The sequence below is a fragment of the Acipenser ruthenus genome, chromosome 4 (genome assembly GCF_902713425.1).
Source record: "Acipenser ruthenus chromosome 4, fAciRut3.2 maternal haplotype, whole genome shotgun sequence".
Taxonomy (NCBI): domain Eukaryota; kingdom Metazoa; phylum Chordata; class Actinopteri; order Acipenseriformes; family Acipenseridae; genus Acipenser; species Acipenser ruthenus.
In genome coordinates this window covers 8,818,445-8,836,380 of record NC_081192.1, presented here as the reverse complement: position 1 = coordinate 8,836,380, position 17,936 = coordinate 8,818,445, and the positions used below count along the sequence as shown (strand labels likewise).

General features: G+C 38.9%; 1 protein-coding gene across 1 annotated transcript; it reads right to left on the bottom strand.

Moving 5' to 3' along the window:
* Positions 1 to 11,017: 11,017 nt before the first annotated feature.
* Positions 11,018 to 17,595, bottom strand: LOC117399385 (transmembrane protein 196-like). Its single transcript, XM_033998493.3, has 4 exons — positions 17,056 to 17,595; positions 16,013 to 16,069; positions 14,156 to 14,410; positions 11,018 to 11,821 (listed from the first exon to the last, which is right to left on the bottom strand). The coding sequence occupies exons 1-4, from the start codon at positions 17,218 to 17,220 to the stop codon at positions 11,756 to 11,758; spliced, it is 543 nt and encodes a 180-aa protein (XP_033854384.1). The 5' UTR covers positions 17,221 to 17,595; the 3' UTR covers positions 11,018 to 11,755.
* Positions 17,596 to 17,936: the final 341 nt, after the last annotated feature.

Genomic DNA, 17,936 nt, shown 5'->3' with positions numbered 1-17,936 from the left:
TAAATAATGTTGAGCTTTTATTTTATTTTATTTTATTTTTTACCTGAAAAAAGGACCAGGGGTCACACATGCAGATTAGATAAAGGGGCATTCAGAAAAGAAAATAGGAGGCACTTTTTTACACAGAGAATTGTGAGGTCTGGAACCAACTCCCCAGTAATGTTGTTGAAGCTGACACCCTGGGATCCTTCAAGAAGCTGCTTGATGAGATTCTGGGATCAATAAGCTACTAACAACCAAACGAGCAGATGAAAATGTGTTTTCGTGACGTTTGAGGTTGCTCGCCTTGTACAGGCTACATTGTGTACGATTTGTTGCAGATGAAACACAGGTTTACCACTGTTTTCAGTGAATGCGAACTCTTTCTCGCAGTCTGGTTTAAAGCCTCAGACTTTCGTTTCTTACTTGTGGAGGGTTTGCTGAATGCCATTGTCTCCACGAAACGAACGAGCACTTAATTTAAAATTATGAAATTTACTTTCAACGGCACATCCAGCTTCGAAATACGCATGCGCCAGCAAGGTGCTGAAAGTTAACAAGTGACGAAATATCATTGTGTGAACATGCAGGCACAAAGAAACAGGCAAGAGAACGTTAGGTTATTCACGTAACCCTGGTTCCCTGAAAGAGAAGACGACCGCCAACGACATTATGTATGGGATATGACTGCCCATTGGATAGGTATTGCTGAGCTCTCTATATCAGAGCTACCAGTAGGCCCCTTCCTGGGATGACGCACTCGGTCCCGCCCACTGAGGGATTAAAACCGTCATCCTGTGGAAGCCATTTCTCTTTTTCCATCGAACCCGTGAGGTTGACCGATGCGACCTCGCGGTTGATGGTCGTCTTCTGTTTCAGGGAACCAGGGTTACGGTAAGTAGCCTAACGTTCCCTTTCAATTCAAATACGACCACCAATTACATTATGTATGGGATAATGTATACCAGAGCCATTGCGAGGGAGAAGGAACGGCAGCATATGAGGGACGCATCAGAACCGCATAACCCAAGGGTTAGCGGTGTGAGCTTACACCCTCAAGCACCCTCGTGCCTAACGAAGGCAGGGCAAGATCTACCACATTAAGGCAGTAGAACCTGGAGAAAGTATGCAGCGTAGCCCAGCTAGCCACAGTACAAATATCGGACAGCGAGGTCCCGCTGAAGAGGGCCCAAGATGTAGCCAACCCTCTAGTCCAGTGTGACAGGCGCTGCTTTGAGAGGGGGTGTCCTAGGGTCCGTGTCCCGTGACAAACAAAGAGATGGTCTGACTGACGCAGAGCTCTTGTCGTATCCACGTAGCATCTCAGTGCCCGCACTGGGCAGAGGAAATTCAATCTCTCACCCTCCTCGAAAGAAAACAGGGGTGGATGGAAGGACTCCAGTTCCACAAACTGATTAATGTGGAAGGCTGTGATCACCTTGGGGAAGAAAGCAGGGTTTGTACATAGTGACACCCTGCTGCCATCGTCCCAAATATGCATACAGGAGCTGTGCACCGACAGTGCATGTAACTTAATGACTTGCGTAGTGGAGGTGATAGCCAAGAGGAAGGCTGTCTTTATAGACAGATGCTTCAACTCTGTGGAGTGAATAGGCTCAAACGAGGCCTTCGTGAGAGCCTCCAGTACAACATCAAGGTTCCACACGGGGAGGACAGTCCTCCTAGGAGGGTATAACCTCCGAGCTCCCTTGAGAAACTCGGTCATCAGAAAATGCGCACCCGGAGATACTGAATCTATGGGGGCATGACACGCAGAGATAGCCGCTAAACAGCATCAAGCAGTTCTTGTAAAAATTGCAAGACAACCGGCATGGGGCAAGAAAGCGGGTCGTGACTTGTAGACACCAAATCTGGAAATACTTCCACTTGTACGCATACAGTGACCTAGTGGAGTCTGCCCTAGTGCTCTGCAGAGTAGCCACCACCGCATCAGATAGCCCTAGGACCTATATCTGGAATCTGGCAGGTTCTGGATGCCAGAGAGTGCCTCCTGCTTGACTGAGGAGATCTAGACGAAGCGGGATCTCCCAGGGCTGGCCTCGTAAGAGCTGGCATAGAGTCAAGAACCATGTTCTCCTGGGTCACAGAGGGACCACTAGGACAACAGTCACTTTCTCTAACTGGACCTTCTCCAAGAAGTCCGGGAGCAACGGTATTGGCGGGAATGCATAGAGGAGTCCACCCGGAGTCCCAAGTACGTTGTGCACTGCAGTGGTCAAAGTCGACTCCTTGCATTGGTGATGGTGAGGCCCAGCCTCGCCAGATGCTGCGTCACCATTGCCGTGTGAGCCCAGATTAGCCAGTCATCTAGATAGTTTAGTACTCTTTACCCCTGCAATGCAAGGGGGCCAGGATAGAGTCTACACACTTTGAAAACGTACGTGGGGCAGGGAGATGCCGAACGGCAGCACGGAGAACTCATAACGCTTCCCTGAAGGCGAAGTGGAGATACTTCCTGTGCACTGGATGAATGGGGACGTGAAATACAGGTGCTGTGAAGTCCTATATAAATATATAGTAATTGTATACTTCTTTTTCTAACTCTTTAATTTTGCATTGATCCAATGCAGTCTCATTCTGTTAATTTAGCTCATTAGCTAACACATTTTCAAGTGAAAGTCCAAGCTGCAAACCCTTTTGGGATTGTGTCATGGGAATATATTAGCTGCACTGTAAAACTGGAGATCCAAAGTGGAGATCCAAGGAGAGCCAGGATCCTGTAACTTTAGGCTACTCAAAAGGTGGGCTACCCTACAGTGGGTTACACTGTTTCAGTAGACAAGTTTGGGTTAAGTGAATAGACTGGGTACGCGTGCCAGTTCTTGGTGTTCTGTAAAAGGAGTTAAGTCTGCATTGGAAGTGGCATACAACCGTGCTCTAATGTTAGTTGGAAGTGTGTTATGTGTTTGTCTATACCTTGCTAGTAAACACTCCTACACTCCTAGCTTTCAAATACGCTCTTTGCAACAGGCATTGACCCCCAAGCATAAGGTTAAGTCAGTTAGCTGGGTCTCTTCATGCATGGGGCTGTTTGGCCTTCAATAAGGAATGTAACTGTAACTAACATGCATGTGTGAACTGCAGAGTGCATTCATTGGAATAATGTTCCCAAAAAGGAATGTCATAAAGGGAAGCATACATTATTTAAAGAAATAACAACATCATCTATTCATTATTTAACAAGGGTCTTGGACAACTAATGAGAGCTCAATGTCATGATTAACTTTTAATAACTTGTAATTGCATTACACTTCCCAAAGACCAGCCTTACCATTAAGACCTCTTAGTGTCAGTGTCTTTTACTTTGGAGATTTTTTAAGACCCTTTTTTAATGTTGTCTCATTTTAAATACCGTATGTCTTATTTATTTATCACATTAATTATATGGGAACTTTAGTATGCTGCATTTTGTTTAGTTTTTATTGCAACAAATAAGCAAAAGAAAAAAAAAGGCTATATAACGAATCATAAACAAGCAATCTTGCTGGATCTTGCAAAGTGCCAGATCAGATTTTAAATATGGAATGTAAATGTGACTGTCATAACCAGATTCAGATCAGAATAGGTAATAGGCAGGACAGGTGACCAGTTTCTTAACAAAAAAATAAATAAAACAGTTAGATGTTGTTTACTAAGGCAATAAAGCAGGGATGTGGCAGACCATTCCACGTCAGGTTTAACATGAGGCCATTAACTGCTGGGGACCTGTATGCAGGTTTAATTGTTCAATCAAGCAATTAGGCATGTGGTTAGAACAAAGACCTGGTCTGGAAGGAACAGAGTTGCCCATTATTATTATTATTATTATTATTATTTATTTATTAGCAGACGCCCTTATCCAGGGCGACTTACAGTCGTAAACAAAAATACATTTCAAGAATCACAGTACAAGTAATAATACAATTAAGAGCAAGATAAATACAATGACTTTGGTTCTAGCAAGTACAAGTATGACAAAATACAATTCAATAACGGAGCAGATTGTAGTTTCAGTGATAGTTACATCAGGATATAATTAAATACAAAATACTACAGATTAAATAACACTTGACAGATTACAGTACTCTAAAGTACAGGATTAAATGCAGCAAAATAGGGGGCAGATAAGAGCAAGTAAAACGTATTTAAGGAAGAGTGATAAGTGTCCAGAGGGAAAAAAGAGTTCTACATGTGCTATCTGAAGAGGTGAGTCTTGAGGAGGCGCCGGAAGGTGGTCAGGGACTGGGCAGTCCTGACATCTGTAGGAAGGTCATTCCACCACTGCGGGGCGAGGGTGGAGAAGGATCGGGCTCTGGAGGCAGGGGAGCGTAGAGGAGGTAGAGCCAGTCTTCTTGTGCAGGAGGAGCGGAGAGGTCTAGTGGGGGTGTAGGGAGAGATGAGGGTCTGGAGGTAGCTGGGTGTAGTCTGGTCAAGGCATCTGTAGGCTAGTACAAGAGTCTTGAACTCGATGTGAGCGGTGATCAGGAGCCAGTGGAGTGAGCGGAGCAGTGGAGTTGCGTGAGAGAAGCGAGGCAGAGAGAACACCAGGTGAGCAGCGGAGTTCTGGATGAGCTGGAGCAGACGGGTGGCAGACGCAGGGAGGCCAGCCAGGAGGGAGTTGCAGTAGTCTAGGCTGGAGAGTACCAGGACCTGGACCAGGAGCTGGGTGGCGTAATTGGTGAGGAAGGGTTGGATTCTTCGTATGTTGCTCAGGAAGAATCAGCAAGTGCGTGCCAGAGTGGAGATGTGCTGGGAATAAGAGAGACAGGGGTCCAGGGTGACTCCGAGGTTCTTAGCTGAGGAGGAGGGAGAGAGTGTGGTAGATTCCAGAGGAAGGGAGATAGAGAGATCAGAGGAGGGGGAGGAGGGAAAGAACAGGCGGTCAGATTTAGAGAGTTTGAGGTGATGAGAGTGCATCCAGGAGGAGATAGCAGACAGACAGGTAGAGATACGGGAGGAGATGGTGGAGTCAGAGGTGGGGAAGGAGAGGAAAATCTGAGCATCATCAGCATAGAAATGTCATGAGAAACCATAGGATGCGATGAGGGGGCTCATTCCTGCAATAAAGTATTGGCAACACACTTTCCTACTAATACCAGTGATATGCATTTTATCATGGAATATCTAGAATTGTGTTTTTACTGGGAGGTTGTTAAGTACAGAAGCCCTTTGCCTCTGGTTAGGTGGGGTTAACAGAGTAGTATCCCAATGACACTTTTGAATTAAAAATAAGAACTGGGAACTGTTAAGTCAGTAGATATATTTGTTTTGCTAAGAGATTTAAATGTGCACAGAAAAGACTGCTTAGATTGCAGTATTGCAGGATTTGAAGTGTCACAGACAGTGCAAATTGCACTGGAGGCACTTTCAATACCAGTATATCAATTGAGCATTCATTTAAACCAGATGTTTTTTGGCACTCAACTATCGCAATTTGATATATAATATTTGCAAACCAATATGCAGTATAGTGTTTTATTTATTTATTTATTTATTTATTTGCTTTGCCATTGCTTATAACAACACCACAGGATTTAATCCACCCCCAAAATAAATGATGCTATTAACATTGTGTATAGTATAGGGAACCTGCATTGATGTTAAGTGCTTATGACACCTTAATTGGTACTGTCTGGAAAAGAAACAATGTAAGAACCACTGCTCTTCTTGACTCTTAAGTATAAAAGCAATATCCCCGGTTGTGTCAATAATCCTTAATGTGTTATTTAAGATATTACTTTGCTGAATGTTTCAGTCTTTTAAGCACTTTACAGAGGTTAATATAAATAGTATGCCTGTAAAGTATTTCAACAACAACAAAAAAAAAGAATAAATAAAATTACCTAAGTAAAAAAAAATGAATAAATAAATATACCATGTAGTAAATATATAGAACGGGAAATCAACAGAGAGAGAGAGAGAGAGAGAGAGAGAGAGAGAGAGAGAGAGAGAGAGAGAGAGAGAGAGAGAGAGAGAGAGAGAGAGAGAGAGAGAGAGAGAGACCATTCGGCCCATCTTGCTCGTTTGGTTGTTAGTAGCTTATTGATCCCAGAATCTCATCAAGCAGCTTCTTGAAGGATCCCAGGGTGCCAGCATCAGCAACATTACAGGGGAGTTGGTTCCAGACCTTCACAATTCTCTGTGTAAAAAAGTGCCACCTAATTTCTGTTCTGAATGCCCCTTTATCTAATCTCCATTTGTGACCTCTGGTCCTTGTTTCTTTTTTCAGGTTGAAAAAGTCAACATTGTCAATACCTTTTAGAATTTTGAATGCTTGAATCAGATCGCTGCATAGACTTCTTTGTTCAAGACTTTATAAATAAAATCCTGCCCAGATACCATTGTTGGTACAGGGCTCCAGGACTAAACATCACTTCCGGCTCCTGTATGCTGTCATTTCAGGTCCTTCCCTAAGCTCCGCCCACTACCCTCCCACAGTGCTGTTAGTTTCTCTGAGATACAAATGTACCAGCTATACATCTTTTTTTTTTTTTTTTTTTAAACATATTCCCATTCTGTTGATTATTAATGAACATTTCTGTACCTTTTTAATAAGATGTCAATTGAGCAATGGCTAAATCAAAACATCCTGGAAAAGCCAAGCACCTCTGAGATGTCAACAGTTACTACAATTAATACAGACAGAAGTACTGTCGGACAAACTGAAAATCCTACCATCAGTACTACTACAAGTAGTGCTAGACATGGGATCGTTACCCAACAGCGACTTGATTTAATTGAAATAGAAAGAACTGAAAACAAACAGCTTGGGCAATTAATGTTTTTCGAGACTGGTTAAAGGGAATAAAGAGAATTTTATGCAACCGTCAAAAAAATGTCAGTTTATTTTCACTGAAGCATTTTTAAATAACTGCGTACTAATAATAATAGTAGTAATAATAATAATAATAATAATAATAATAATAATAATAATAATAATAATACCTTTTTTCACAATCTTTTGTTCTCTGTTTATTCAAATAAAAGTATACAGTTTTAAAAATGCTGTTTTGTACACATTTTATAGAGAAGATCGTTGTTATGGAGGACTATATTTATAGAACGTTCATTTTAGAGTGCTTATGTGGAAGGATACGTAAAAAAAAGGCAAACCTAAATAAATTCAGTTAAAATCAATCAAAATTATAGTTAATTGTGCTGTAACATTGAAGTATATAAACAATAATACCCTCCACATCGGGCCCTATTTCACACACAGTACCAGAAGAAATATGGAAACAACAAATTATTTACAGAACGACTGGTATCCCTGAATAAATAGTCGTCTGCTTTTTAAACAATATGCAAAATATTTTAAGTAGCAAGATAGTCACAAAAAGAATGGTACACCAAAATATTCTCCTTTTTATTTGTAAACAGTACAACAGGATGGGGAGTTTGTTGCTGAATACTTTCACTCAGACTATTTGCAGAATATCTTGCTATCCCTGAATAGATAATTGTCTCCTCTAAAAAATATTAAGGATTTTAATGAGCAATCTCTCTCACTAGTTCAGCGGTCCCCTAAATATCACCCATTTACAACCAATGCTGAATGACTGAGTGGAGCATTTTGTCTCTATTTCGCTCTTGATTTTCCTGAGTGGTGAATGCCAAGACTTGTACAATATTCAACGTGGTGTTCTGCTTAGCAGTCCTTAGCCAGAAACCTATTTCTGACGGTAAATTGAAGCGAAAATGTCATAACTAGTAATTCAGCATTGGTAGTAAGTGGATCATATTTGGGGTGCTGCTCATTATAATCTTTAGCATACTATTAAAGAGGAGACAATGATATATTCAGAGATAGCAAAATATTCAGTAAACAACTAGTCTGATTGAGGAGAACTGGCAAAACAGCCCTCCCGCCTCCCCCTCCAGTCATTCTGTAAATCATCTGTTGTTTCTGTAGTCTTTTGCATTACTGTATATATACACATTACATGGATAGTAGCTACATTTACACAGTGGCCCAAGCTAAAAAAAGCCATACTGCACCTTTGTGATGTGCAATACGGCTTTCTCTCAAGGTTAGTTTGTCTCACAAGAAAGCTAAATTTGACTTGACTCTGGTAAAATCTCTTCTAACTGAGACTGGAGTGCACAGAAATCCAATAGACTGAAATAGAAATATATGAGTGTAGTTACCATGGCATCAAAAGCCTAGAAGTACCTGCACTGTTTGAGTTCAAACACACTTTCCCTTGAATGTACATGCTGAAGTAATTCATTTTCCTAAAAATGTTAATCATATGCTTATTGGGTATTATTAATGCATTCATTAGCCAAACAATGTTTGTACACAATATGCACAACCCCTTTGTAAACATGCATAAATCATAAACATTAACTTTGATTATGCTTGTCATATACCTGCATATAAATAAAACTGCAATTAAGCAACTCCATGGCAGAGAGAGTCCCAGAGGTCCATTTCTAATGTACATACTGTATTTAGCTAGTATAGGTATGAATTCATGACCATGACAGTATAGTATTAGTTTGGTTATGTTTTATTGAAAATCTTTAACTTACATAAAATACATACATCCTTATCTTTCATGAATATGAAACTTTATTTCATTCCTAAAAAAGGCTTTGAAAAGACTTTATTTAAATAACACATGAGTTACGACATGGGGCTAGAGTATGCACTGGGTTGTATTGATCGTATTGAATATCCCATTACAAATTACTACCTGAAATCAGGTGCATCATTAATGTAATTTGCGCAGGTCATCAAAACCCGGATAGTCTCTACCCAGTATCACGTCGTGGGGGAGCTTTGGAATAACCCCCACCATTATCATATTCTTCCTACCCTGAAACTCAAGCAAGCAAGTTGGGTAGAAGTTTACATTACTGTGAATACAGGTGATACCGGTCTTAAGATTGTGGTCTAATTGGTTTTGTCTCATGAAATTCGGTAAAACTAGCATAATTGCACTTCCCGAATCTGCGAGAGCTTGTGCTTTCTTCCCATTTACCACAATGCTAACCATGAAATTGTGTGCAGCCAATGCCATGTTCACCACATTTATTAAGCCATGATACTCTTTATCACCCAGATTACATTGCATTGGCTCACACTTGTTAGGACACTGCACTGTGATATGCCCATAATCATTGCATTTATAACATTTACAGTTTTGGTACTGATCTGCCCTTGGTACAGTATTTATAGCCCGTTTTCCCCCTTGTAACCCTAGTCCCTTCACAGCCACAGGCTGTTCTTCAATGACCCCTTCCGTTTGTTCTTACCCAAATTCTTGTTGGGCGTTGTCTTGCTTGGGATGGGGGGTTGCCATCCTCACGTGGCTGAAGTTGGGACGGGTTGAGTTGCCAAGTCCTTGGCAGCCAGTTGTCGCTCTACAACAGTGATAAAGTCATCGAGGGTAGAAGGGTCACTTTGGTCCACCCCCTTCCTTAGGGGGGGTGGCATTGCTCTTAAAAATGAGTCCATGATCAGAATGTTGACCACTCTGGAAGCAGTGTTTACCAGGTGAATCAAGTCGAACATTTGTGACCTCTGAGCTTGCTTGGCCTTGTAACACCTGGCATGAAAGCGCTGTGCTCTCACTGCTGAGGTCACCCCTGCCCAAGCCAAAATTTCTGCCTTGAGCTGGTGGTAGTTCTCCGCTGCCAACTGGTCAAGATAATAACAGGCATTTTTGGGAGTTGCCTATTAAAAATGGGGCCAAAATACCGGCCCATTGAGCCCTTGGCCAGGCTTCTCTGGTGGACACCCATTCAAAGAACAGCAGGTACGCCTCAGTGTCGTCGTCCCTGGTCATTTTCTATAGATGAGTCGGCCTCATGTTGCTCACCACCGTGTTGGAACGCTCAGCCGAATCGAGCCTGGCAGCCAGCTCCTGTCGCTCCTGCTGCTCTTGGACCAACTGTTTCAGCAATTGTTGAGTGGTTCTCCGTTGTGCTGCTGCTTGTTCCTGCTGCACACGGTTAGTTTCTTGCTGCGTGGCGGTAGCGTGCAGTAGTTCAATTACATGCGTGCAGAGAGAAGGAGAAGAAAAAAAACCTCTGCACCTTTTCTCCAAGCCTCTAGGGGGTGCTCCAATCCCACTGCTGACAGTGTCACACAGTGGCCATATGTTGCAGGATGTAATAATATACTGGAGACTGCATATTTGTTTCCCACAACAAAGATGTGTTGTTTATTGTTTTACAATGATGTAACAAAACAAAACAAACCAAACCAAACCAAAACCCATCTCCTCTTTGGAGTGCTAACGATACACAGACTCCCTAACTAATACTCGGAAAGGCTAAGCCGTTTATTTGACACAAACAACAGAGCGTAAACACAATTATTGTAGACAGTAACAAACCGTAATTCTGCACAGGAATTGAAACAGCCCTGACTCACACAAAGTGAGCTGATGTTGCTTTAATCAGTGGTACAGGACAAGATGTTTCGCTTGTTATTTTCTCTTTATCTCTATCAGTTGCTTCAACGGTCTCACACACGCGTCTGTCCCCTAAACTCCTACACGCCTTCCTCGACGCAAACACACAGAACCTCTTAAATAGGGTGTCTAAATGAGATCATTTGTGTTTAATTAAAATAATTGAACACCCTTGATTTAAACATTGACCTTGTTAATCATTTGCATCTTGCAGGCAGGTTAAACAGTGACCTCTAGTGGGCAATTTAAACATGTTTTCAGCACTGTCATTTTAGAGCTTTTCTGGATAAAGGTCTCCACACATTGGATGCGATGCAATTTGTCCGGCGATAAAATGATATTTTAGCTGCAGCACCAGTGGCAATGTCATAGCAAATATATTAACAAATGTTATTAATACGCATCAAAACATCAATTAGTTAAAATGTATTAGGTTGGGGTTTTTCAATATAATATTACAAATAATAACTTTACGTGTAAATAGTAAACATGCACACACACACATATCTATGGTTTAATTATGATATATATATATATATATATATATATATATATATATATATATATATATATATATATATATATATATATACACTACTCTTTAGCTCCTTAGTATTTGTACTTTCTGGGTAGTATAGACAACTAAAGACATTTTCAACTGAAAGCAACAGAGCCATCAGAAGAAAACTACACTAATAAATGTAAAATAGTGAAACAGAATTCAACAACAGTTTATTACCTCATATTTCTTTATTTTTTTTAATAAGCTCTTAAAAAAAACATATTTCATTCACAAATAATAAATCCCATATATTTAGTAATGTGATATCAATCCAGGTAAATATTTATAATATATAAGGACCCGTACTTTGTCAAGTATAATTCTAATGGGGTAGCATTCCGGTTTGGGGTTCCTGTGGATTAAGAAAGACTGTAAGACTGCAAGCCTTAGATGAATGCCTTTCACATGCTTTCAGGAAGTTGTACATGAATATTTTACAAACATAGCAAAGTATCAGTCTTGACTGTCTTGAAGTCTTCATCAGGGTTATTTGTCCTTTTAAAAAAAAAACAGCAGGAAAAGCTGCTTTTCAAGCCATTTCTTGAGTTAACTGGACTGTAGCTAAAAGAATCTGGCTTTTTTTCTAGAAAGTTTTTGGTCCAGACAATTATGCAGCTTGCACAATTATTTGCTGCTTCCATAGTCAGTAAAATTGATCACCCGATCACCACAGGGCATTGTCCAGTCTACAGTGGTTCCAATGAATTGTGCAGTCTTAAATAACTTCAGTGTTCTCTCTGCTTACCATATTTATAGGAACCGCATTCTTTGTTGTTGTTGAACGTTGTCACTATAATGTTGTCTTTCCATTCTGTAGAACTTGGGGGATCCCATTGCTTAAATTATCTGGCAATTCCTGTTGTAAAAAAACAGAATTTACTGTCAGTATAACTACTAAATATTTTAGAAATCTAGTCTTCATAGACTCTTGTCGACTTATACAAGTACACATTGTAGCTATACAATAACACACAGTTAACTGCTAAAAATGTGTTAGTTAAGTGAACATGTTAGTGAACATCTTTAGAATGCACATCGATATTTATAGCAAACCCACAAGCAGAAGCCAATTCGGAAGAGGGCAACTCAAATGTTCATAAAGGTAATATAATACTTAGAATTCGTACAGTATTCGTACATATAGTGTCACAATAAGGTAGCACTGAATTTCATTATATCAATCCCCCATTGCATTTTTTTATGTGATCCTGATCAAATACTGCTACCCTTTAACTTGTAATTGCATCTAGTGAAGTAATTAAGGAAGGTAGTGGTGACTCACCCCTGGGGGAAACACTGACAGGATTAATATAGTGTAATGGGCAGTTGTATTTAGATACATCACTAATTACATGATTAGTAGTTCTTATGATTTTCTTTCTCGTAGCATCTGCTTTTATTGTACTAACAAACTACATGCGGCTGCAATGGTTAGACATGAGAATTTACAAATGAAAAAGCTCTAAAGAGCCCAAACACAGAACAATATTATCTGACCGTTGAGAAAGATGTGTGCTGTAAACAAAAGTGGTCAACACATGGGTTATACAGTTGATGCAATACATTTTCTAAAGATGTTTGACAGGCAAAATAGAGAACACCCTAAACCTTTACATCATTCCCACTACTTATACTGTAGTGACTGCCACCAGTGCAATATTGAGGCCAATTTATTTAATACATATAGGCTCATCTTCATGGATTTACTATTTGTATTCCTGCAGGGTATTCAGCAGTGACATTCCTCTTAAAATATTGGCTTTACAAAATGTAAAGACGCATAGAGGAAGCATGATATAGCATACACAAGTACAGTAAAGCACAGAAAGGCAAGATAAAGCACAGTTAAAAATAAACATGGTAAACCTATTCACGTCTGTGATAGTGAGGTGGCATTGTGACAAGATAAATGGGCTTCACATGAGTCAGTGAAAATAAAGTCTGAGAAGAGAAGAAAAAAATCAACAGCAAAGCAACAAGAAACTACTGTGAATGTTGTAATAATAAGAAGTAGTATTACAACATTTCAGCATATCTTATGTTTCCTCAGAGTCACAATTAAGGGCCAGAATGATACTGCTGCTTTGGTGCATTCTGTTATATTGTAGGCTTGCTTTTCATTTAGTTAATGGCAGCCTGTCTGCTCAGCAATCTCCTTTAAACTAAAATATATCACAACCTCAGCTTTATCTACGACAACTTTATATTAGTGACGTTGTCACAGGCTAATATATGTAATTTATGCATGGTGTTGATTTAGAACAAAACACTCTTATAAAAAAAATTAAAAAACTGAATCAAAACCCATATTTTAAAAATACTTAAGAGCCAGACACACACTCTACAGAATAGTCCAGAGGTTTGGTATGCGGTGAAATACAGAACAGCACTGTGGGTATTGTTTACACACAGACAGAAAATCACAATGTGTATTGAAAACAAAAAGAAAGAGGTGAAGTCATATGATATCAGCTGAAGGTCATTGTGGGGTATTTAAGAAAAATAGAACCATTCACTGCAAAACAAGACGGGGAAAAAATGCACTATTGGCAGGTAGGCTACCTGACTGAAAATACAATCTAGTTGCTCATTTTCTGCAAATTGTTAAACTACTACTACGTTAGTAGTTTTATTCCATGTGTTTTTATTTTACAGCAATGTTACTCAGATTTCAATGAGTTGGTAACATGTTTTGTACATTTATGAAAATGTTGAAAACCCCTAATTAAGTTTTAAAAAAGATCAAAAGATCAGGTGATGCCATAGTCTTAATAATGCCAGGTGTGAACTTGGTCCCTTCCTTCCTGTTAATAATTGTCTGGTATGCGTGTCCAGCTCTTCACTCACCTGAACCAACGTGTTTTTTGATTTTTTTGCCAGATGCAGTACCACGGCCGGCTAGATTGAATTGAATATATTTTAATTTGTTCTGTTCCTTCCTCGCTGCATACCGGACCTCCATACCATTCCGTAGCATGTGTGTGTGTGTGTCTAGACGTTTAGGCTTTAGTGCTCAATTGCATTTAAAGATCTGTTTAAATAAGTTGTTTTGAAAACTTGCACATCTTAAAAGCTCACTTGACAACCATCATAAGTACTTGAAAAATCAATACTTAATTTGAAACAGGAATTAATCCTAGTAATCCTTACTGTACCATATGAGAAGGTGTAGGCAGAAAAAATAACCTACTTTCTCTGTCATTTCGTGGGAATGGTGTAGAGAGTGCTCCCTTTCTATAAACATCCTTTGTTGCTCATTGCTGGCCAAGCGACAGGTGAGCCAGGCTGAAAGTGTGCAGCCACCAATCCCCAGACAGGCCAGTGACATAGCAGCAACATGCAGAGAGTAGAGAGCAGAGGACTTTTTCACAAGTGCTCGCACAAACTGAAAGTTTAGTATCCCTCCAATCAGCCCACAGATACAACAGGCTGAAAATAATATCATCTGTCGAGGAAAAAGAAAGATTATAGTATTCACAAAAAAGGTGCACAATGCATTATAAATGCTAACAGAATGATAAAAAAACATTCAATGGTCATGGGTTCTGAACCCAGCACACCTGGGCCGTAATACATTATCAAGGTATGTGTATCCCATCCTTGGAAAGATTCAATTTACCTGATAAACTGCACTTTCCATTTGCACATACCCTGTTAATATATTTGTGGTGGATATACCTTTAAGGATAGTACCTTAGAGCTGCAAACTTGTTTCTTTTGGGTGCTACAGTTTTTATGTGTGCTAAAACAAAAATGGGGTTTCTTGAGAAGATCTGGAAGGACAAACCAGAAAACTTTGCACCAGAAAGAGTATGCAGCTGAACTTAATATATAACTCCAGATTGCAGAAAATATCTTTCCTCTATTTATACAGAGGAATACATCACATGCTTGTGTAAGAAATTAATTATTACAAAATTGTAGGCATTATAAAGTATCTCTTTAATATAGTAATCTTATTAGTACTACTAATAACCTAGAGATCAGGTGTAAACTGAATCAGGGATTCTTTTCACTGTCAAATTCCAAGATTTCCCACACAGCCCTTACGCACATTATCAATGAAGGGAATCAGGAATCCAACTTGTGCCAAGTTAAAAAAAAGGATGGGAAATAAAATAATGCACACCAAAAATAGCATGACAAAACCTTGCTTGATAATAACATATCCTTTTTCCTTAAAGGGCACATAAATACCTTTATATTTTATTGTGTTACATGTTCCCATGTGTTGCTAACTGTTTATGTAAGGTGTGTGTATTGTTTTCCTTTTTTATTATTATTTTTACATTTTCACCACTTTTTTAAACTTTTAAATTTGATTCCCTGCCTCAAGATGGCTTCCCATGTACCCGCATGGACCTCTCAGAACTACATTTCCTATCATCCTCCTGCTCACATATGTAACTGAGATGGATTTACCAGTGAGCAGGAGGATGATGGGAAATGTAGTTCTGAGAGGTCCATGCAGGTACATGGGAAGTCATCTTCAGGCAGGGAATGCAATTTAAAAGGTTAAAAAATTGGACAAATTGTAAAAATAATAATAATAAATTAAAACAATGCACACACCTTACATAAACAGTTGTATCAACACATAGGAACATGTAACACAATAAAATAAAAAGGTCCTTATGTGCCCTTTAACCAGAGGTTTAATACAAACTGTGTGTTGTTAACTCATGTGTTGGAGTGCTGTACAATACCATTTGGACAATACACTCACTATGAATATTGTTTGGAAAAACATTTAGCAAAAATCTCTTTCAGTTCAAAAATGTAGAAAATTGCTAAAATGTAGTACATTGATAACTTTTATGAGGCATTGAAGAGCATGGTTTGCATGTTACTGGTCTTATTTATGAAATTGCATGTGATTTGAAAACACAATCAAATACACTGATGAAGTTACGAGCTATAAAGTTTGCCTAATTGACTTAGTTTGTTCTGACAGATTTAAGCATTACACTAAATCACAAAACAAACAAAAAAAACTAAAACAACAAGAAATGGTTAGTCATTTTTAACATTAGTACAAGCTACTTACAATGAGTCCTGATTTCTTTTTGGCGCATATTACCCCACACAGACCACATATTAGAAACTGCAATGGAAAAACAATATCAAGTTTAAACAAACAAAAGAAAGCTACCATTCCATCAGAAACCTTCACATATAACCATATATGTTTCTCATGCATTTATGTAGCATTTTGGTCCATTGAATTATATAAATAAAACACATTATTTGAACTATGAAACCACAGGTTTATAAATATCATTAGAACCACAAATATTACCATAATTAAGGGTTCCAAATATGAATAGAGCATTCAGGGAACCACGTTTATACACACGTGATTTCTTGCTACAATTGACACGAGATGCACAATACAACCCCTTAAGAGTTTAGGTTGATATTTAACACATTTCTGAATATCACTTTACGGAAAATGTAAACGTTGTTTTGACAAATCTGTCACTTTAATGGAAAAATAACCTAGAATTGTTTACATAATTATTTTATAATTTGCTTCCATTTCAAACCCAGAACCCTTCAATACTTGCAGACATGGGTAATGCACTGTACTTTCCCCAAATACTTAGTGTATGCACCATTTATTGTTTCATTGCCCAATCATAAATGATTCCCCTCCTGCTTTAGTGCATATATATAAGGTGCACCATCCCTTACCAGGTAAAAAGAAATTAACCTCAGTAAAGATTTTATTTTATTAAAAGTCTGCATTAGTAAATGCTAGTTAATAACATGTATGTGTTGCTAACATGCTGTTAGCACCACTAAAATAATAATAATAATAATAATAATAATAATAATAATAATAATAATAAGAAGAAGAAGAAGAAGAAGAAGAAGAAGAAGAAGAAGAAGAATAAGAATAATAATAATGTGTGGCTTCCTAGAAGCATATTATAAAATCTTTTACAAATCATAACGTAATGATCATTTTTTAAATCAGTCAGCACGCATATCAGGCTTGCGAAGTTTTAAAAGGATGGTGCATTTTTAAAAGCATGTTCTTAACAGTTTTAAATGGTGGATTAAAAGCAAGTGAAATTTCTGACGTACACACACCCCGCTCCATACCGGAGAAGCATCTCCCAGTTGCGGCTTTTGCTCGGCATTGACACTGCTGATCCCCACTGCCCCCAAAACTATGCTCGACACCCCGACTCCAATCTCCAATACAGAGAGCACCAGCAGACTGCAGATGATCTTCCTCCTGGTACACATCCTCTCCTAGGCATCATTCCTTCACAGAAAGTACAAATCAAACGGCGTTTCACCTCTGCAAAAAACTGCTTCAGTTTCAGAGCATAAGCAGTACGTTTCAGGAAAAGCAATTGCAAGCGATCTTTCTGGTAGCAAAGACTTTTATTTGATTTATTTATTTATTTTAAACGATCTTCGAAAAAATAACAACAATAATAATCCAGGAAAATATAACGTAAATCCCAGTTGCTGCTGACACCGTGGACCACAGTAAAGTAGATAACTAATTATCAGTTGTATTTTTACCCTTTGCAATGCATTCTGAGCTTGACGGCTGGCAGGCGCTGTCCAGGGTGCTATTCTTTCTGAGGCGTCTCTTTAATGAAGCGCAAAACGTCCTGGCTACTGTCTATACCTAGCAGTTAATCAGCTGTGTCAAAAATAAATACATTTAACAAATTACAAAAATGTAAATACAAAAGTCAATAGATACCTCTGTTGGCTACTCAGTACACAATCAGCTGACATCAAAACATGCTATTTATAAAACTGGACCTTTCTGATTATGAAACAAAGTTTGGATCTAATTCCGCCGAAACTGTCCACTCCACAGTTTCACAAAGATTCCAGAGGAGTGCCTATTGCTTAGCTTTCTGATGTCACTGCAGATTGTAGTAGGCATTCGACGTCGTCCAAAAGCGGACTCTGTCGACATTAATGTAGTTTTGTTGAAAACG